This window comes from Hyperolius riggenbachi, chromosome 6, assembly GCF_040937935.1.
Source record: "Hyperolius riggenbachi isolate aHypRig1 chromosome 6, aHypRig1.pri, whole genome shotgun sequence".
Lineage (NCBI taxonomy): Eukaryota > Metazoa > Chordata > Amphibia > Anura > Hyperoliidae > Hyperolius > Hyperolius riggenbachi.
In genome coordinates this window covers 333,036,226-333,058,762 of record NC_090651.1, presented here as the reverse complement: position 1 = coordinate 333,058,762, position 22,537 = coordinate 333,036,226, and the positions used below count along the sequence as shown (strand labels likewise).

At 45.8% G+C, this 22,537-nt stretch overlaps 1 protein-coding gene across 3 annotated transcripts; it reads right to left on the bottom strand.

Moving 5' to 3' along the window:
- Positions 1-6,669: 6,669 nt before the first annotated feature.
- On the bottom strand, positions 6,670-21,817 carry LOC137521772 (zinc finger protein 574-like). 3 transcript variants are annotated; one of them, XM_068241488.1, is made up of 2 exons: positions 21,658-21,817; positions 6,670-9,572 (listed from the first exon to the last, which is right to left on the bottom strand). In XM_068241488.1, the coding sequence occupies exon 2, from the start codon at positions 9,536-9,538 to the stop codon at positions 6,752-6,754; it is 2,787 nt and encodes a 928-aa protein (XP_068097589.1). In that variant the 5' UTR covers positions 9,539-9,572; positions 21,658-21,817; the 3' UTR covers positions 6,670-6,751. The 3 variants fall into 3 exon arrangements, with proteins under 3 accessions (XP_068097589.1, XP_068097590.1, XP_068097591.1); XM_068241489.1 differs by lacking the exon at positions 21,658-21,817 and adding an exon at positions 21,424-21,525; XM_068241490.1 differs by lacking the exon at positions 21,658-21,817 and adding an exon at positions 16,554-16,572.
- Between the last annotated feature and the right edge of the window lie 720 nt (positions 21,818-22,537).

Sequence of the window (22,537 nt, the reverse complement as noted above, 5' to 3'; positions counted from 1 at the left end):
GTTTGGTCTCTACAAGAGCGAGGTGGTGGGTAGAACATGATTTCACTAATAAATCCAAGTAAGGGGGAAAAGCTGTGGCATTTTACCAAAAGCCTGAGGTCTCCACCCAGCTCAGGGGATGACTGACCAAATTATAAAGGCAGAGGGGACAAGCTGGTTTGACTTATGATTTAACATCATAAAAAACTGGATCTGCAGAAATCCCCAAAAAGTCACTTTTAACAACAACACTTATTTTTAAAGTGGGATTGCCAGCCATAAAATCAAATTCCATGTACCCACTTGCTCTGCGTTTATAATACAGCCTACAACCTGACCCTGCATTACAAGCTTTCATTTATATTTAGAAAAGTTTCTGCTGTAATAAATCTCATCTCAGTCAGCCTGGCTTCTATTTGGTACATTGCCAATAAGAAGGATGCTCATTATCTCCCCTCCCACATTCCTGCTCCTCATTGATTGGCTGAGGGCAATTCAGTGTGACAGTCTGCAGCTGAGCAGCCTATTTCTGCAGAGCTGCTGTAATACACTCTATGCAGTGCTCACATGAGTTTACATAGCAAGATATGACAGTGCACTTTCTAGGATAAAAAAAAAAAGTAAGTGAGGAAATCAGTGAGAGGAATTTAAAATGGAAATGCCTGAAACAGTTTTCTCTTTATTTACTATATAAGATTCACTGAACTCAAAATGTGGACAGTACAATCCATGCATTACATAAGTAGAATAAGTATTTATATAGGCGTTTTCCCCCCCTGAGATAGCATGGCTGTCCCTGCTGCTTTAACAGACTTTCCAAACAAGCAGACCTACATAATCCAAGGACTGAACAGACAAGAGCAATGAAGTATTTATATTTATTTTATCCATGTTTATTTAATGTTGGCTACATTCTGTTTTAAATGTCAATTTGTCACGGTTCTATAATCTTTTAATGCATGATTTTTACATATTATATACAATTATTTAAAGAGAAGCCAATGTGTCAAACTACCTAAAAAAAAAAAAGTATATACTTAGCTAAGGAGAAGGAATCTTCCAGAGGCATCCCACACTGTCCACCACCCCTGCCCAAGACCCTCCCTAACATCACGCCCATGCTGCACATCCACAAGTGCATACATATAAAATCGCCGCAGGGAGACTTGAGCACAGGATACAGTCGGTATGGCTTATCCTGCTGCTGCACAAGCTCCCGGTGTTAATTACTATTCCCCTTCCAGGTCCACATGGATAGTGGGGGAATTATGTACTGTAATTCAGCTTCCAGCCATTGCTAGAGGTCAAATGACAGTGTTTTAAAAGTAACTTCAGCGGCATCTTCCGGCGGCACCGAAGTTACTCACTGAGCGCTGCTATATCCGTAATTTCTATGAGTCTATGGTGGCGCCGGCTGCGCCCCAACCTCCTGCACTGTTATGACAGTGCTTGCCATGAACACGGAGCCTCCAGGTTACTGCACAGGTGTGTCCATACTCACCCTGGTTGGTAAGCTTGTGAGGGGATGGGGGGTTTATACACAGAAATTTCAGCCTCTTAATGTTACCGGAAAAAAAAAAAGAATTTATCTTTTGCTTGCCACAAAAGTAGTTAGTGTCAGTTTTCTCCAACATTTTTTTTGTTTTATATAAATATATCCATTACCTGTGTCCATGTAGGCACTATTCTCCTTATGGCTCATTCCACCGCACCTCCTTCTTCGTAGAGACACGGCCTGACATGTCATTTGGAAATGGACCAGAATTGCCATCAGGTGTAGCGGGCAGTGGAAAGTCACACTGTTCAGGTCCATTTCTGATTGAGCGTCAACCGTTTCCACAGCAATACATCTCTCCGAGGGAGGAGGCGGGGAGGAGTGAGTTGTAAGAAAAGCTTCCTGTAACATGGCATCTTCCGGTATACAGGTGCTGGATGTGGATACAGGTAATGTATAAATGGATTAAAAAAAAAAGTTGGGGGAACTATATGACTGACAAGGTAGTACGTGGCTGGGAGTGTGTTCAGCTGTAGAATGGTTTATCATACAGAATCTTACCGCTACTGAGGTAAGTATCCAAATTTTCACACCAGCTCCCCCAAGTTTGTTTTGAAATTAAGATAAAAAGAAAATATTATAGCGTAATCAACTGATCCCAGCTAGGCCATGTATTTGACTTAATTCTGCTTGAACTGTAGTGTAATGAATGTAATTTCACTAATATAAGATGGTCAATTAGATGCTAATAAATTTTAGTGGATGAAAAATGTATGCTAATTGTATGCAAATATATGCCATTTGCAACTGGTCTAATCAAATTTTGCTAATGATTGGTCCAATTCCAAGGTGCGCACATTTGCATCAACTATAAAAATGATTCACGACTCACTGACCAGGGCAACTAATAGTCCCTTCAGAAACTCACAATTGTACTTACAGTACATTTTCATTCTTATAAAAACAATTGTTATAATTCACTCTTACTAAAATGATATTTCCAGTTCTCTGTGCAGCCAACTCTAATTTTGTGTGTGGATGTACCCGCTGCATGTGTTATACTTTGGCATCCTTATTTCCTTGTTCAATCAGCGTATTATTCACATAGGTCAGTGTGCCTACAGATCACTGCTGCAGGGAATCAATTATGCCAAAACAGAGCAGGACCCAAGTGCAGACATGTCTAATTCAGTTTCTTATAGATCTTTCAGAGATAGCAAAAAGGAAGTGATGTTCAGAAATGCTTGATGACATCTATGGAATGTTACACTTGCCCTGAAGGAAATTGAATTCATTTTTTTTCTCCCATGAAAGGGGAGCTACACATTAAAGCCTTGGTGTTTGAACACCATAGGTACTCTTTAAGTACAGACATTGAACTTTTGATCATTCGTTTGAACTGCACACTTGCTATAGGTGTGTGACGAGGTTATAGCTAGAGGATCAGTATTACAGCCAGGTAATCAGAGTTGTCAGGTCAGCATTGACAGCTTCTTTCACGATGGGTTGACATGAAAGGGAAACTTGCAGGTGAAGAGTCACAGTACCCAGGTGTGGAGTTGTTATATATTCCCAACAGTACCGCTGCTATCACCACCTTTGTTAGGCATAGACCCGCCCCTGACCAGCTATTGCTTATACTAGTACCACCCAATATGGGTGGTACCAATTCAGTGCTTTATCCTGTTAGAGGCCAGGGGAATGGGAACACTCCAATTAATTAAAACATTTTAGTCTCAAATATTAGCTTCCCCCCCAATAATTAAAGGGGAAAAAAAGTATGTCTTACAGAGGTAAAGGAGGATGTCAGATACATTGCTCATCTGTCCTCAGTTCGTACATTAATGCCTCGGTTATGTCTGATCCTGCTGCCCAGAAGCTACCTTCCTCACTATATCACGCATGCTCAGTGGGAACTTAAAGGAGAACTGTAGTGAGAGGTATATGGAGGCTGCCATATTTATTTCCTTTTAAGCAATACCAGTTGCCTGGCAGCCCTGCTGGTCTATTTGATTGAAGAAGTGTCTGAATCACACCAGTAACAAGCATGCGGCTAATCTTGTCATATCTGTCAAAATTGTCAAACGCCTGATCTGCTTTATGCTTGTTCAGGGGCTATGGCTGAAAGTATTAGTGGCAGAGGATTAGCAGGATAGCCAGGTAACTGGTATTGCTTAAATGGAAACAAATATGGCAGCCTCCATATACCTCACTATAGTTCTCCTTTAAATATTTCCCCAAAATATCTCCGCTTCAATACCTCCTACACTCCCCAAATTTTCAGGTTAGGAAACTAAAGGCTCATACACACATCAGACTATAGTCTTTGGAAAATGAAAGATCACAGACCAATCTTACCACCCTTCATGTAGTATGAAAGCCATACTCTACACAGTCTTTTCTATGGAGCTGAACTCAACATCAGAAAAAAATCTTTGCAAGATGCTGCACACACAGATGCTGTACAGACACAAAAGATCAGTATCTGCAAAAGATCTGTTCCTGCCAAAAATCCATTCCTGCAAATTGCATTCATAGTCTATGAGATCTGCAGATCATCATACACACATGATTTAACGGACATGCAAATGAGATCTGCAGATCAAGCAATCATTCGCAGATCTGAAAATCCATCCTGGTGGATCTGATCTGCAGATGAATGTCAGTTAAATCATGTGTGTATGATGATCTGCAGATCTCATAGACTATCATTGCAATTTGCAGGAATGGATTTTTGGCAGGAACAGATCTTTTGCAGATACTGATCTTCTGTGTCTGTACAGCATCTGTGTGTGCAGCATCTTGCAAAGATTTTTTTCTGATGTTGAGTTCAGCTCCATAGAAAAGACTGTGTAGAGTATGGCTTTTGCACCTTAACTCTGAGCCAAATTGCAGCTCCCAAGTCCCGCTGGTTCATAAAATAGATTACATAAAGCTACCTTGTGAACTAGTGGGACTCGGCAGATGCAATTTGGTACAGAGGTAGTTCGTGGGTTCCCCCTCTACCCTGAAAATTTGAAGAGTTTAGGACGTGTGGAAGCGTAGATATTTGGCGTGTTTATCATGGCAGCACAATTAAGCAGGAAATGTAGCCACACAGGCTCCTACTGCGCATGCGGTGCAGCGAACATTTACAGGCAGCACGATCAGACAACACCTCCCACATCTAAAAGTCACTAAGTGAATTAGGTGAAAAGAATCCCAGGGATAAGGCGATCCATTTCATGTCTGGCCGAGCTAATAATCACCTGGCACTGCTGCATTTTGAGATTTACTATTGTTGAGATCTGGCTCAACAATAGCCAGATCTTTAGGGTGCGTACACATATCCAATTTTGATTGGCCAATTTTACCACATCCATGTAGTATGAGGTCAGACTAATACTGTGAACAGATTGTAGGTAAACTTGTGGTAAAATTGGCCAATCAGGATTGGATATGTGTACACAACCTTACGCCGGGAATACACCATACAATTTTCTCAGATTTTTCTGTTAAGGCGCGTACACAGCCCTTACCACCGCAAACAACGGGTTGGTCAGACCCTTCCGCTGGGCGGACGTTCAGCCGTCAGTAACACGTGTGTACGCGCTCAGCGGATCGTTCAGAATTAGTCTTATCAGTCTGCCGACAGCGCGTACACACGTGTTCCTGTCGGCTGAACGTCCGCCCAGCGGGTGGGTCTTACAGACCCATCGTTTGCTGCGGTATGGCGTGTGTACGCACCCTTTAGATTATTTTCTGTAGAGATTGGTCATGATCTCTGGTGCATTGTCTTCTGGTTATCTCCTGCTGAGTAGAACAATGCCGAATTGCTAGGCAGATATAGTTAGATAAATTTCCAACATGTTGGAAATTATCTGGCAAGTAAAGGCCCATACACACGTCGGATCGCTCAAAACCAGTCTTCTCACCCGAACGACAGTCTGTACACACGCCCGATTTAGCGTGCGGATGACTGAACGATGGGACGTGCAAACGACATGTCGTTCGGAAAAATCCGACGTGTGTATGGGCCTTAAATCTAACAGGAAATTGTATGGTGTATTCCCAGCATAAAACCTGGTACACTATTTCATTGATTGGTTAATCACAGATCAATTTTGCCACATCCATGTAGTATGAGGGTTTACCTACACAATCTGCTCATAGTATTCATTATCTGCTGACCCTCATACTACATGGAGGTGATAACATTTGTCAGTAATTGGCCAAGCATAATTGAAAGAGTGTACCAGGCTATACACTAGCGATTGTTGTAACTGAACTGAATGGAATGGTTAGCCAGCATGGAATTTCTATTCTTTTGAGCAATTTAGTGGCATAGACCACAAAGCTTTTAACTCAAAATTTCACTTCTGCACTGAGCAACTGGCAGAAGGCTTGCCAAACGCATGTGGCATTATCTGTAAGGGACACTGTAAGGGAAATTTATGCAAGCTGTTAATAGTGTTTGCAACAGGCAGAGCTGAACCAAAGTTTAAAATAGTTTGTCGACAAAAGCTTTCAATATTAACAGCTACTTCTATATTCCTTTCACTGCCCATTTTCTTTTAAGAGAACCCAAGGCGAACATCAGACAAAAAAAATTAGATAATCACAGAAGAGGGAAGCCTCTGGATCCTCCAGAGACTTCCAATGTCCTCCAGTCATTCTCCGGACCAACACAGCTGCCGGGACCCTCCTGAAGATCGCAACCGAGCTCCTCTTCATGCACAAGCATGGTGCTGCACCAACACAAGCCCTCTTGTGCATCATATGGAGCACAGTCACAATCAAAAATCCCCCCCCCTTGTTGGCTCTCAGAGGTCCAAGTGTGTCAACAATTGGGGCCAGGACGACGTGGGACATCTCTTATGTAATGGCTGGATAGTGTAATGGTTAAGGGCTTTGCCTCTGACAGTGGAGACCAGGGTTTTTAGTCCTGGCTCTTCAGCAAGCCTGCATCTATTCAGTAGACCTTGGGCAAGACTCCCCAACACTGCTACCTCCTATAAACCGTGTCCTGGTGACTGCAGCTCTTGTGCTTTTCGCTCGCAAGAGGGAAAGCACAATATAAATTTTCCGTATTGTGCCTTATCTTTTTTTTTTTTGCCTGCAGTTCGCCTCAGGTACACTGTAATCCCAGGCTAGTTAGGTAATAAAGACATGAACCCTTTCTTGATTTCTCAGTCAAATAAGAGGGCAACCAAGAATTTATAAATATAAGCTTTTTATATCAGGAATAAATTACATCCTGTTCCATTACTTATTAACAGAGGTGATTAACAAGTATTTCTATAATGTGACATCTTCCACCTGAATAGTTCCCCCGAGGGCTGCTTGGTAGATTTCGATTGTCTCAGCCAGTGGTAGTGGCGCCACACTCTCAATAATGGCTATAGACTCTCCCAGTTCTGTGCACATTATTGTCTGTTGCGGCCGGGTCACAACATGATCATGAACTTTGCGATGGTTGCAAAAGTCAGTCAAATTTTTGAACTTTTTGCCACAGTCAAGGCAGGTGTGACGCCGCTCCGTGCCATGAACCTGTTTATGCTCTGCCAAGTAAACGGCCCTCATGAAAGTCTTCCCACAGTCCTCACAGCGATAGGGTCTTTCACCTTTATGTAAAACACGATGCTCTTTCAATTGTGCGGATCGCCGGAAATGCTTACCACAGTGTGTGCAGGGGAAAGTGCGTTTCTTAGCATGAACGCGCTGGTGCAGGTGCAAACTGAAGGCTGCCACAAATGCTTTACCACAGACACCGCACTTGTGAGGTCGAATGCCTGAATGCCACTGCTGGTGCCGCATCAACCCTTTCTGATTGGCAAAGCATTTTCCGCAGACATGACACTTAAATGGCTGCTGCCTGCTATGGAGTAAGAGGTGAAGATTAAAACTGGAACTAGAGTTGAGCTGTTTGCCACAAGTGCGGCACTTATTCGGGAAGACCTTCCTGATGCGACAAGTGTGGCTGGCAAGTTGAGATTCTTCAGCACAAACAAATGCACACTCCTTACAATAGATAGCGGCTTTGCCCTGATGCTCCAGCTGGTGCAACTGGAACATTTTCTTGCGTAAGAAGGTCTGACTGCAATCTGGACAATTGAAAGGCGGAATGTTGGTGTGCTTAATTTGGTGCAATAGAAGTCTCGAAGCTCTGCTGAATTCTAGATCACAGGCGTTACAAGAGAAGGGAGTGGACGAGCCAGTGTGCAAGGCTCGATGTGCCTGCAGGTTAAAGCTATGCTCAAAGGAGCGACCACACACCTCACATTTGTAGGGTTTTTCTCTGGTATGAACAAGGCGATGCCGCGTTAGTTTGGCCAAGGAAGTGAAGGCCTTCCTACACTCCGCACACTTGAATGAACGTTTGCTGGTATGAGTACGCATGTGGTTCTGTAAGTGCATCTGCTTCTTAAAGTATTTGCTGCACACATTGCATTTGTGCTTCTTCTCCAGGGCATGTATCTGGCGCCTGTGTCGTACCATTTTCAGGCGGGTGGGGAATTGTTTGCTACACTGCGGACACTTGAAGTTCAGAACCTGACGTTCAGGCTTACTCTTGGGCTCTTTGGCTGAAACTTGCAGGGCAAATCCGTTTTCTTGGGCTTGCAAGTTATGGACAATGTTCTGGGCAATGTTCTGGGCAATGTTCTGGGCAATGTTCTGTACGGCCACCGGATGAGGCGGAGGCGATGGAGCAGATAAACTCGTAGGAGGCACAATGGATAAAGTCGGCAGAGGATCAGAAAGAGGGGCAGGCGTCTCCAGGGAGACGGTGGGTTTCTCAGATTTGGGTGTGGGGACCCCACTTTTACCAGAGTGAGTCCTTCGGTGATACAGAAACTTGGTCATGTTGCTAAAAGTCTTTCCACAGTGGCAGTGATGTAAGGGATCTGCCATGTGGTTTTTCCGATGCATGATCAATGTAATTTCTGTACCAAAACCTAAGCCGCAGTCCACACAAAGGTAAAGAGACTCCCCTCGATGCACCCGCATGTGCTGTTCCAAAGAGGCCTCCTTCTTAAACACTCTGTAGCAATTGGGGCACTGCAAGTTTCCTTCCACATGCACACGCCGGTGAGACTGCAAACGATTGGATGAAGTAAAGTATCGATCACAGTCTGGACATGGAAACTCTGCACTATGCTGTTCCTTGCGGTGTTTCCGGAGGTACTTTGCAGTGATGAATTCCTTTTTGCACTCCTCGCAGCTGTAGGCAAGATTCATTGACCCCAAGCCTTCGCCAACAATTTCTTCCTTTTCTTCGATCATCCAGTCTTTCCGCAATTTCTCAATAATACTGGGAGAGGGAGCTGCATTTTCAGAACTGCTGTATAAGGGCGAAGCTGAAGTCTCTTTCTCAGACACAGTGAAGTGACGACCCTGATGGTCAAGAAATTCTTCAGGTGTGTGGAATACCTGGTTGCATTCTGAGCATTCGTATGGGTGCATATCTGAGATCTGTACCACAGTTCCCTGTATAGGCAAGTTACCAGCCGCCACTGGGTGACCTTGGGGTACAGGCTCTGCGGTATTCTCGGTGGCTGCTACAACCGCTGGAAGTTCTACACTCCAGCCATTTAAAGCCCTCTCATCCAGGAGAACATTTTGGAGGCCGAGCAAAGCCTGGATGCTGGTTCCACTTTGAAGAATGACACTTTGTTGAGGCCGATGCTCTGGTTTTTCATGCTTGTGGCGATGAGCAACCCACATTTGCGGGGTGGTAAAGAGTTCTTTACATTCAGAGCACTGGTAGTGGATCTGGCTATTTGATATTGGAGGAGCAGGAGGGTGCGTAAATTCCCGCATGTGCAATTCTTGGTGATGCAGAAGCTCATCCGGTGACAAAAGAAATTGTCCACACTCTAGACACTGGTATTGGTTTTCCTGGACTAAACCTTGCATTTCTCCCAGTTCCAGAGACACATCCTGAGACAATGTTGCTTGCACACCTCCGCCAACGTGGTTCTGCTGGTGAACCAAGACATCTTCCAATGTATTGTATAGAACACCACACTCTGAGCACATGTACTGGTGCTGAAACACAACTGGAGCCTGGACACCCTCCGCCATGGCTGATCCAAAATCTTAAAGGTCTTCTTAAGTGCTGTGGAAACAAAAATTAAAACGTGAGCTAGGAAATGATCACACTCCTCAATTATATAAAATACAAAGTTGAGTATTATAAATAGCTCCTCAATTGTTATAGTACATTTAGCCCTTGGGTCCTGACCATGCGCCTGTATGACTATACAATGTATCACTTCTGATATAGTGAACTACTTGGCCGGGTCCCTTGAAGTTTACTATACTAGGGATTCTACTGTAATCACTCAAAACACCCTTTTACACATTATGCAAATAGGCGTTTATGGGGCCTTTTTCTTAGCAGAAATGGAAAAACCTATACTGCATGTGCTCAGCCTCTTGCCAGCTAAACCATGGAGGAGATACATACAAATCTAGTTTACACAGGCTGTTTACGTCAGTTTGACATCAGCTAAAGTTCACCTCTGATGTCTGTTTGTGCTAGGTTGACCTCCATTTTTTTCTGATCTCAGACATGACCTTATATCAAAAGGTTGTATTCACTAAGCCAAAGACTTTCTGTATTAAAGGACCTCTGTTTCAAACCAGCACTTGAGGACCAGATTTTTATACCACCCTAGTGACCAGGCCATTTTTTACAGTACCGCACTTCACAACTTTAATGGTGTATTGCTCAGTCATACAACTTGCAGCTGATCGCGGCAGCCCCTTGTGTTTACTGCAGGGACTTCGCACTCGTTCCCTGCAAATATTGCCTCCCATATGGCGTGACGGAGGAAGAGAGTCACTGCAGCCGCCATTCGGTCGAGAGTGGTTACCAAGGCGGTGGAATAAGACTTTAATTTGGAGTCAGAAATTAATATTTGGGTCACCAGAGTCGGTAAAATTTACCAATTCCAAGTTGCAACAACCAATTGCAATCTTGTAATAACCTAATTTGATCCATGACTAATATTGACCTAATTTGTGTCAGCAGTCAATTACTTTCGTAGTGTTATGCATTACAGCCAGCGCCATGTAATCAGAGTCGTAAGCAATTATTCAGTGGCGTAATCTGCAGCGCTTGAATCCCAGCCAGAGCACTCTCTGCCAGGAGTTTGTAGGATCTCCCCATGTCTGTGTGGGTTTCCTCCACATCTCAAAAACATGCATATAAGTTAATAGGCTTCACTATAAACTGGCCTTAAGTTGGCCATACACATATTTCCACCCAATGTTTTAAAATGACCAATTTCTTTCCGAAAAAGGATAAATTCAGAAGGAATGGTTTCCTAATATACACTGAATATCAATTTCCAACACATTCCAGCCGGGAATCTATAGAAAATAGATCGAACTGCAGTTGCACTGTTCGATGCAGTGCAAAGCTATCAGCCATCGAACTGCCAATGCTCTTGCCCTGCCCCCAATTGTTTTATATTATACAACCTGTCCAATTGATACTTTCCATAGATTTTTAGCCAAAAATGATCGATTTGCCATTTTGGGGACTCTAATCCCAGCAGATGAATCAAATCTGCAAGGAATCGAATGAGAAACTCGGTGTATGGGCACCTTTAAATTACGATGGACATACGGTATGACTATGGTAAGGATTAGACTGTGAGCCCCACTGAGGGACAGTTAGTGATAAGACCAGGGCTGTGGAGTCGGTCTAAAAATCCACCGACTCCTCAGTTTAGGATTCCACCGACTCCGACTTCTCTAATTTGCATATTACAATTTTGTTGATTAAAAGTATTTAACGTGAAATTCGTCGCTTAACTGCCAACGCTTAGGAATTTTACAAGACAACTGAAGTGAGAAGGATATGTAGACTACTATATTTATTCCCTTTAGACTAAAACTAGTCCTTGGTAAGAGTACTTGTAAAAGGTACAAACCGGAACAAAGAACATCTATCAGGCCCTAGGCAATGTGACTGTGGGTACATGTAAGAGTGATGTGCAGGTACTCTGCAGGGGAATAAGAGATTCTTCCTCTATTACACATTCTTCATGCACAATCTGAACAAGGTTTATGGGTGACAGACAACACCTCTCTGTTCAATGTGCACAACATTCTCAGTGGATTCCCTGCAGCTCTGTGGGGAGTGCATATGTAGAGTATAGTACTACTGTGTACCAAAGTAAACCTGAGACAGATGAAATTAAAGTTTTATACATACAGTACCTGGGGCTTCCTCCAGCCCCCTTCAGGCTAATCAGTCCCTCGCTGTCCTCCTTCGCCACCTGGATCTTCTGCAATGAGTCCAGGTACTTGAGCCAGTCTGGTGTAGTGCGCATGCACATACTCCGCCGTCGGGGGCGTACTACACCTGCGCAGCACTATTGCGCAGGTGCAGAATGCTCCTGGCTGTGGAAGCGGCACGTAGCCAGACTGCTCTGACTGGCTGAATTACCGGGACTCATAGCAGAATTTCAAGGTGGTGAAGGAGGACAGCGAGGGACTGATTAGCCTGAAAGAGGTTGGAAGAAGCCCCAGGTATGTATAACACTCTTCTTTTCATCCGTCTCAGGTACCATTTAATTCGTAGTCACCAAACCAAATTTTAACAACATATCAAATGATTTGATTTCATGAGCAAAGAGTGTGCATACATTTGCATAAACCAGCATCAATGCAGAATTATTTCCATCTCATTGACCATCTCACACGGCTACACATCAGGCTTTATTCTTACAGCATAGACATTATTTAGTATATATAAAAGAGATTCCTGTGTACACATCATATATACTGTACAGTCACAATCAGATATGTACATCTGACTTTAAAAATACGGAGACTGCTTTATTGAAGCAGCACAAGTAACTAATTTTGATTGGTTTAATTCGTTTTTGTGGACTGAGCACAGCTATTACTGTATATATACATTATTTGTAATGACTATTATCTGAGAAATAGAACATTTTATTATATTTTCTATTTTAATTACAGTTACAAATTCATTAGGAGTCGGAGCCGGTGCATTTTTTCCCGACTCCGACTCCAGACACCCAAAATTGCTCCGACTCCACAACTCCGACTCCACAGCCCTGGATAAGACTATGTACTCTAAAGCGCTGCGGAAGATGTTGGCGCCATTAAATAATAAAATGTGTACTTAAAAAGGGACACTTAAGCCAGGAATTTAAAAAAAAAAAAAAAAAAAAAATATAGCAGTTTTACTTGCCTGGGGTTTCCACCAGCCCCCTCCAACCGTCCTGTGCCCTCACAGTCACTCACGGAGCCTCCGGTCTCCCAATGCCAGCTATTTGTGTTGTTTTTGCTGACAGGGAGTCGGCGGGCTTTCTGCCCCTGTGCAGGCCTGGCCACGCGTAGCCTTCAAGTTCACATCCTCAATAGCATCCTGCGCAGGACACGATTGCGGACTGGAATGCAAGGAAAAATACACGTGGTCAGGCCTGTTAGCGAAAACTAATAAAAAAATAAACTTAAGTGTCCCTTTAAGCATTTAATTTTCCCAACACCCTTCTCAGCATCTTTAGTGGAAAATAGCTACCACGATTCCAATGCTAAATTGACAACCAAGCGATTTAAAAATCGCTAGCATTTTGCAGTTTGGTTCGAATCGCCTTTAGTGGAAAAGGGCCCTTAGTTAGCCTGGAAACTCAGGCAGGGAACACACTTGACTTTCCGTTTTCCGCGTGCGTTTTTCTGCATACTTTTTCTGCACACCAAGTGTGTTTCCATGCAGGAAAACGCGCGCGTTTTTCACAGCAGCTGATGTAATTGATACAGAAAACTGCCAAAATTTGCAGAATCACGATGCAGAAAGTCAGTTTTTTTTCTGCGCGCGAACACCACAGTAAGTGTGTACTAGCCCATTGATTAACATGAGTCCTCAGTTTTTCTGTGCAGAAAACGCGCACGAAAACAGCCAAGTGTGTTCCCTGCCTCAAACCATTCCATCCAGTCCAGGTGAACACACACACTCACCTACACACACACACACACACACACACACTTTGTGAATGTTCTCATAAATCCAAGTCCAGGACTAACCAAAGGAAAATACGGCAGTTTCAATTGGACATTTTCTATTTGCTTTCCAGAAGACTTTGGTACTGATCCAAGCAACTTCTTCAGTCCAGATAAGTTGAAGGAATGCGCAAACAGACTTCAGATTTTGAAAGTATAAAACCTCCATGTTCAGTGAAGAGATTTATACACTAGGGAGGACAAGAAACCTCAGCGTAAGAGCTTGGCATAATGTGGGCAGGCTAACTCTGTAGACCAGAAATCTAAAATTACATCAGCACTTTTAATTACTGTCATCAGTATTAACCCCCTTGGCGGTATGAAAAATTCCGCCAGGGGGAAGCGCAGCAGTTTTTTTTTATTTTTTTGTTTAAATCATGTAGCGAGCCCAGGGCTCGCTACATGATAGCCGCTGCTCAGCGGCATCCCCCCACCCTCTTCGATCGCCTTCGGCGATCTCCGATCAGGAAATCCCGTTCAAAGAACGGGATTTCCTGGAGGGCTACCCCCGTCGCCATGGCGGGATGACGTCGCCGACGTCATTGGGAGTCCCGATCCACCCCTCGGCGCTGCCTGGCACTGATTGGCCAGGCAGCGCACGGGGTCTGGGGGGGGGGGGGGGGGCCGCACTCCGCACCCGATAGCGGCGATCGGGCGCGGGGGGGCGGCGGCGATCGGGGTGCTGGCGCAGCTAGCAAAGTGCTAGCTGCGTCCAGCAAAAAAAAAAAATTATGTAAATCGGCCCAGCAGGGCCTGAGCGGCACCCTCCGGCGGCTTACCCCGTGTCACACACGGGGTTACCGCTAAGGAGGTTAATCAGGATCTGATCCCAATGCACAAACACATACACGCGTGACTTTTTGCTACAGCTAAGCACCATGTAAAGTTGCTATGGAGAGAAGGGAGACGACAAAAACGCTCAACGCAGCAGATTCTGACAGGCAAGGCAAAAAAGGGAACAATGCGCTCAGCCATTGCTTAAAGACTCTGTATCAAAAAAAAAAAAAGTTCCCCTGGGGGGGGGGGGGGGTGCTCACCTCGGGAGGGGGAAGCCTCAGGGTCCCAATGAGGCTTCCCCCTTCCCTTGTAGCTGCAGGCAGTCCAGCGCTGGCTCCCCCCGAAGTGTCCCAGAATCCTCCCTCAACAAGCTCAAATTTATTTACCTTTCCTGGCTCCTGCGGGGGCACTGTTGCGGCTTTTACGCACGAAGATAGGCGAAAATAGCCAATCTCCATCGGGTCTGCTGTATTGCGCTGGCGACTTGCGTCTGCGTAGTAGAGCGGCCTGACAGCGACCGGCTATTTCCACCCATCTCCGTGGTGGATAGCCGATACTGCGCGGGAGCCGGAAAGGTAAATATTTACATCCCCGCTGCTCGGGAGCTTTATCTCTGCCACCGTGGGACCGAGGAGGACGGGGAAAGCCTCAATAGGATCCGGGGGCTTCCCCCACCCCTGGTGAGTACCCCCCAGGGGAGGGTTTTTTCCTCCATACAGATTTTCTTTAAAGGGAACAAGGATGAAAAATAGAAATATTAGAAATATTTTATACAGATACCTCGGGCTTCCTCCAGCCCCATCAGCCTGGATCGCTCCCACGCCGCCATCCTCCACTGCCTCTATCGCCGGTACCGGGTCCCGTCACTTCCGCCGGACGCGGCCAGTTGTACGCATTCACACTGCGCTTGTGTCGACTGGCTCTGACTGGCCGAAATGACGGGACCCGGTACCGGCGGATAGAGGCAGTGGAGAAAGGCGACGTGGGAGCGATCCAGGCTGATGGGGCTGGAGGAAGCCCCAGGTATGTATAAATCTATTGTTTTATTCATCTCTGGTTCTCCTTAAAGATAAAGTGTGTTTCTCCCACTTACCATATTAGTTTTCAATAATTGGCCATTACATAGCGAACAATGTCTGGCCATACACTGGTCGATTTGCCATCAAATTCGACCAACAGATAGATCCCTCTCTGATCGAAGGTGTGGCCACCTTTACTGCAAACAGATTGTGAATCGATTTCAGCCTGAAACCGATCACAATCTGTGGAGCTGCCGTGCCCCCCCCCCCCCCCCGCATATATTACCTGCTCCGGACAGCGTGAGTCCCCTGGTCTCTGCTGTCTTCTTCTCCGCTCCGGACCGTTCCTGCAGCTACTGAACTTCCTGTCCAGGGGAAGTTTAAACAGTAGAGGGCGCTCTACTGTTTAAACTTCCTGCCGGGACAGGAAGTTCTGTGTAGCTGCAGGAACGGTCCGGAGCGGAGAAGAAAGCAGAGACCAGGGGACTCGCGCCGGCCGGAGCAGGTAATGTATACCCACTGTAGTGTCGGTCGCCGGCATTCGAACGCCGCTATCGACGCACTTCCGACCCGCTGGCGATCGAGAAAAATCTTCTGGACGGATCAACGGGAACGATCGATTTAGGACAGAAATCGATTGTTCTGTCAGCGGTGTGCGTGGCCATTTCACAGCTGATTCGATTACTGTGATCAGATCGGCTGTATATCGGCAGGTTAATCGTTAGGTGTATGGGCCCCTTAAGGGCACTGCCTTTGACATGGGAGACCAGGGTTCGAATCCTGGCTAGGGTCAGTACCTATTCAGTAAGGAGTTCAAAGCAAGACTCCCTAACACTGCAGGGCGGCCTCCTGAGCGCGTCCCAGTGGGTGCAGCTCTTGAGCGCTTTGAGTCCAACAGGAGAAAAGCGCTATATAAATGTTCGGATTATTATTATTATTATTATATCAATTGAAGTACCGAACCTGTTTAGGTCACACACTACAGTGCATGCGTTTCTATGATCACACTGCACATGCACAGTTACAAGTCTTTACAAACTGCACATATGCAGAGTGCTCCCAACCAGCAAAAAAACAAACAAAAAGAAACGGAGTGGACCCGAGGGACCTCAAAGACTACCGGGGGAGAGGAAGCCCCCATTTCAGGTTTATGTTAAAACCCCTGTTCAGTTTAAATTTTAAACTACAGTACTGCCTCCCTTCAATCATGTAGGTTGGGGAGGAAAAAAAAAACAACAACAAAAAAAAAAAAAACTTACCACTTTAAGTTATACTTCTGACAATCAGGAGACTCCTTTACAGACTTCATAGAGACTGCTGTCCAAAACTCCCTACAATGACCACAACAGATAATTTAGTGGCAGCTCCATTATGTCCCCCTTCTGTGTCCTGATTGGGAGGAGTGGTAAGCAGCAGCTCAGCCATATCTCTACCCATCCAGAAACCGTGCTGCTCCACTGCCCCCTGGGATAGTGCATACTTGGAGCAGTGGTAACCTTGTCACCACCATCATTTTATTAAAATAAATGGCATTTAGGAGCTTTTTTTTTTAAAGCAAAGCAGTCATGCTTTAACCATTTTGTTTTATTAATTTGCCAGAAAGTACAATCTTCATAGCACAGTGTCCCTCACACTCCCCTAATACATGAGACAGGACATGCGCTATCAGCGTGGCATGGGCGGCTCAAGCGAAACAGGAAATGTACTGTCAGCATGGGATGGGCAGAGGTGGGAAGCAGACATGCACTGTCAGCATATGATTGGCAGCTCTGTATCCCATTTAAAGTGAGAAAGAGAGAGAGTGTGTGAGTGTGTGCGTGTTTTTTTCTTCTAACAGCATGCTAGCCACAATCGCGGGCTAGCAGGCTTGTCTCGGAGCAGAGCTCTGTCACTCAGCGGGATCCCCGCTAATCTCCACCCCCAGGACTTGACGCCGATCGGCGTTAGGCGGTCCTGGGGGAGTCATCTTCCCGACGCCTATCGGCATGAGGCCAGGGTAGTCTTGGCCGAGATTCTAGCATGGGTACAGGACCACCCACCCCTGATGTGACCTAAAGATACAGCATCAGTGACAAGGATCATCGACCCCTAAGCATATTGTTCTCACCCAGACCTACTGGAATCCGTTCTGACATGTGCCACACATCATCCATCTTTCCAACTCCATAGTAACATTGTACTGTTAAGCCTGTAGGATGGGGACACATTACTTCACCTGTTGCATGAGGAATTGGGTAGTGATCCCTGTGGATGACAGCAATTATGTATGTCTAATGCTAGGCACAGACAATGCAATTTTCTGACAGATTTACTGTCAGATCGACTATTTCCAACATGTCCGGTCTGATCTCCAATCGATTTTCCACAGCAGTGAAAGGAAAATGTATCGGAAATCAGATCAGACGTGTTGGAAACAGTCGATGTGACAGTAAATCTGTCAAAAAATTGCATCGTCTCTACGACGCTTCAGCCAAAGTGATGTTCATATTTTTATTGTACACCAACCACCTTTTTATCATAATATATAAAAATGAACCTTCCCTAATCAAAATCCGTAAATGGTTTTGCAGGGAGGGGGGGGTTGGGGGTGTCCACACAGGTCCAGGGGGCTGCTCCCTGACCCCCATCTATATGCTCTCATTCATATTCTCCAGGGAGGACCGTAGATGCAAGTTTAAGGAGTTGTAGTCCTTCCACCGAAGTACATCTGTGGCTGGCAGATGTACTCATATCGAAGGAGTACATCTCCCAGCATGCATTGCAGCGATCAGAAACATGCAACACTGCCAGAAGCTTAAATCTGCTGCTCTACCTGGAAAAGATGGATGACAGCATAAAGCCAGTGGGCTAGGGAGCAGCCTCTCCAAAAGTAAGCAAAGCCTTCAAACCCCCCCCCCCCCCCCATTTACAAACATCCCTTAGGGGGGAGGGTCAGTTGATATAATTTGAGAATTTGGTGCCTAGTTTCCTTTAAAGCGGACCTAAACTCAGAACTTCCTCTCTCCTCTAAACGATATGCAACATAACATAACATTTTCTTTGCTACAGCTTACAGAACTCCTGCAATAAATCTACAGTGTCTACTTCCTGGTTTCATGGAAGCAGAGAAAGGGGTAACACCCTCTGTTTACATATTAGCTGTGTCAGTCAAGGACTGTGGAATATATGTGCTGAAACATGATATCAAATTACACTTGTGATAACTTAAAGGGACCCTGAGCAGTGCCTGAAATTAAAATAGTACACTTACCTGGGGCTTATTCCAGCTCACCGACCAGGAAGAGCCGGCCTGACACCCGGCCTGGATGTTGCCGGTAACGGGGGGCCGGCGGAGGCACAAGGAGAGGAGCTGGGAGGACCTTGCCGCCTACGGTGAGCTGGAAGAAGCCCCAGGTAAGTGTACTCTTCATTTCAGGCACGGCTCAGGGTCCCTTTAAGGCGCATACACACGCCATACTGTAGCAAACAACGGGTTTGTTAGACACTCCTGTTGGGCGGACTTTCTGCCAACAGTAGCAAGTGTACACGCTGTCCGCAGACTGATAAGACTGTTTCTGAAAGATCCGCTGAGCCTTTTCCAGTAGCATGTTTACATGTTTCCACAAACGCAATCACTGGCCTGCACAATTCTCAGTGCAAGCACAGTACATTCCCGATTGGTGCACAGCACAATTCCCACGTGTGGCAACTAAAGAAAGCACAATTGAATTGCAGCACGATTCTGCGTGCAAGTGCGCTTCGTGGTGGCAAAGGAGCCTAAATCTACATGCTAAATGAAATGATCTTGCACAGCAGAGCTTTTAAGGATACCAGAGCTGAGAATATTAGAAGAAATAGGGGGGCAGACATACGGGGAGCTGTTGTGATGGCCACTGCTCCCTTGTTTTCCTCTGTCCCTCTCCTTTCGTAACTAAATGCTCCCAGCAGCCTCTTCCGGGTTGCCAGAGTTGGGCATCAGTGCGCAGGTGCTGTGCCAGCTGCGCGCATCCTACAGTGTGTGAACACTCTACACGCACAGCCAGGCTCCCCGTTTCTCCTAATCTTTTCAACTCTGGTATCCTTTAAAGTGAACCAGAGACGAAGCATCCTCATGTATTTTACCATATATATATCAGTGGGAACTGAGAAAACGCCTACCCTGCTCTCCGTTTCATTCTTCACTTTTCAGCTTGCTTCTAATCAGCCCTGGTAAAATCCCTGACTGAGCATTCAGTCTGGCTTTGCTATCATGACTCAACTATGATTCCTGAGCAGAGCCAGAAGGGGGCAGGCTTGGGCTTGAAAAGACATCAGAGGAGACAGACTCCGCTATAATGATTCCTGAGTAAAGCCAGACTGAATGCTCAGTTAGGGATTTTATCAGGGCTGATAAGAAGCAAGCTGAACAGTGAAGAATGAAAGAGCAGGGTAGGTGTTTTCTCGAATGTCCCCCCTGATATATATGGTAAAATACATGAGGGTGCTTCGTCTCTGGTTCACTTTAAAAAATACCAGATGTGAAATAACCTAGAGAAACGGGGGAAGCAGGCATATGCCGTTACCTGTTCTGATGCCTACCGATTCTCCTCTCTGCCCCAGCAGTCTACCTAAACACCTCTTCCGGATCGCCGAAGTCGGGCACTACTGCACACATCCTACATCACGCGCCCATGGTTGGGAGCGCACTGTGCATGACAGTGACATCACACGCACGTGCAGAGGGCTCCCAGCCACGCACTGTAGGACACGCACAGCCCAGTCTGCACAGTAGTGCCAGACTCCGGCGACCTGGATGAGGCTGCCAGAGGGGCATTTAGTTAGACTGCAGAGGAGAACCCATTTCTCTAGATTATTTCACACCTGGTATCCTTTAAACACCAATACAAAGGAAATATTCATCAAAAAGGGTGCACTGACCAGAGCCACTGAATCAAAAAAAAAATTAAGATATTATGATTTGTATGTGTAGTACAGCTAAGAAATAAAACATTAAGATCAGATATATCAGTCTAATTGTTTCCAGTACAGGAAGAGTTAAGAAACTCTAGTTATCTCTATGCTTTGTGCATAGCCATTAATCTCTACCACTTTCAAAGTTGTGGAGAGGGCTGTTATCTGACTTTTATTATCTCAACTGTAAGTGAACTAATTACGTTTTCTCTGCCAGAGGAGAGGTCATTAGTTCACAGACTGCTCTGAATGAATTATTTTGAATGCTGAGTGTTGTGTAATCTGCACATATTAGAGAATGATGCAGTGTTAGATAAAACACTGTATACCTGAAAATAAAAATATGAGGATATTTTCTTTGCTGCTAATTTTCTAGTAATTATTCATAGTGCACAACCAATTCCCTATATCATATTTTTTTTCGCTTCAGTGTCTGTTTAAAGGATATGTCCAAGCAACACAAAAAAAAAAATCCACTTACCTAGGGCTTCCTCCAGCCCCTGGCAGCCGACCTGTGCCCTCGCTGCAATGCCGGTGGCTCCCAGTCTCCTCCGCTGGCGAAGCTGACCTCGCCAGGTCGGTTCCGTGTTGGCTTCTTCTGCACTACACGGCGTCATTAGGACAATACTGCGCAGGTCCAGAACTACTGCGCCTGTGCAGTACCGTCCTAATGACATCGGGTAGACCACGTGACCCGCGCCGTGGAGCGCAGAAGAAGCCGACTCGAAACCCGACCTGGAGAGTTTGGCTTCGCCAGCGGAGATCGGGATCCACCGGAGCTCCAGTGAGGGTACAGGACGGCTGCCAGGGGCTGTAGGAAGCCCCAGGTAAATGCTTTTTTTTTTTGTACTGCTTGGATGTATCCTTTAAAGAAACTCAAGTGACAACATAATAGGTTTATACATAACTGGGGCTTCCTCCAGCTCCATCCGCACAGATCGCTCCCGCGTCACCGTCCTCAGTATCGCCGGTACCCGTCACTTCGGACAGTCAATACAGGTGCAGTGCGCTCCCTCTGTACTGTGCAGGCACATGCGTAAAGCAGGCGCCGGCGAGACGGAGGGAGTCAATGCGCATGCAGAAAACTGGTTGCATCTGGCGGAAGTGACGGGACCCGGTACCGGCGGGGATGGGGCTGGAGGAAGCCCCAGGTGTGTATGAATCTATTATGTTGTTCGTCTCTGAGTCCCTTTACCTTACCTAACATTTCAGGAAAGCAACATAAAATTGTATACTGAGCGGACATGCAATCCGTATGGCTGTAGCAGAACAATCAGACTGCACAGAGAATGGGCAGCGGCCGCCAGCCTGCATCACCCTATACATTCCGGCCACAGATCACCGGCGTGAGGCCTACCCCGCCTCAGCACCTCACACTCTGCACAGAGCGCCCCCGCTAGCCCGGACAGGTAAGCAACCCTCCCCCGCACTTACACACACAGCTCTCCTCCGCCGCGCTCAATCCGGGAACCTTCCAGCATCCTGTCACCTCACTGGCTACCGCCGCTACGCCAATCACGTCACCCACCCCGAATCTCGGAAGCACAGCGCCCTCACGTGACGCGACGGCACACCAGAACGAGGCTGGCCAATTACTGTGCGCCTCGCTGTGAGTCTTCCCGCCAGAAGGGCGGCTCTGCTCTCTGTGTGAGAAGGTCACGTGATCTGTCAGGCTTCCTGACTGTGGGGGAAGCTGGGAGGCTTGTGTGAGTGTGACAGTGTGTGGATTAGAATGGTTATGTTTGTAGTGTGTGTCGTCAGCTTCTGCGGCCTACTCTGCTGTTTACGGGGTTTTGTTTTAGTGACTCACAGCAGACTCTAATCAATGTATTGGTACTGTGTGCACTGTATTCCTGCTCTGTGGTTGAGCTTGTTTTGTTTGTCATTGGCCTAGAGATGTCACATGAAGTATTTACCACCATTGATCCTAACTGTCCCATTTTTAAAGGGTGAGTGCGTCTTTGGGAACCTTGCCCCTCTTTCAGGACTGTTGTACAGATCTATGTAAATATATGTATTTACTGAAAAAATGTGTTTAATTTACTCTAAACTTTATTCCCATCCGTTGAATTGACACATTTCTTATTTTCTGATGTTAATATGAAGGAAAATGAATAAGGATAGAAAGGACCAGTGTGGATTAAATTATGAAACAGCATATTTTTCTTATGAAACTTTTATGGTATGCGTAACTATTGGTGTGGTAAGGGGTATGGCAGAAGAGTGGCTTAAAGAGACTAAAAAAAAAAAAAAAAAAAGTCCCCCGAAACGGCTTAGACCAAAGCAACTCAGCCTCTTCCTTTCCTCAGACCTA

Coding starts and splice junctions, on each gene's coding strand:
- LOC137521772 (XM_068241488.1), bottom strand. CDS start 9,538: ATGGCGGAGGGTGTCCAGGCTCCAGTTGTGTTTCAGCACCAGTACATG.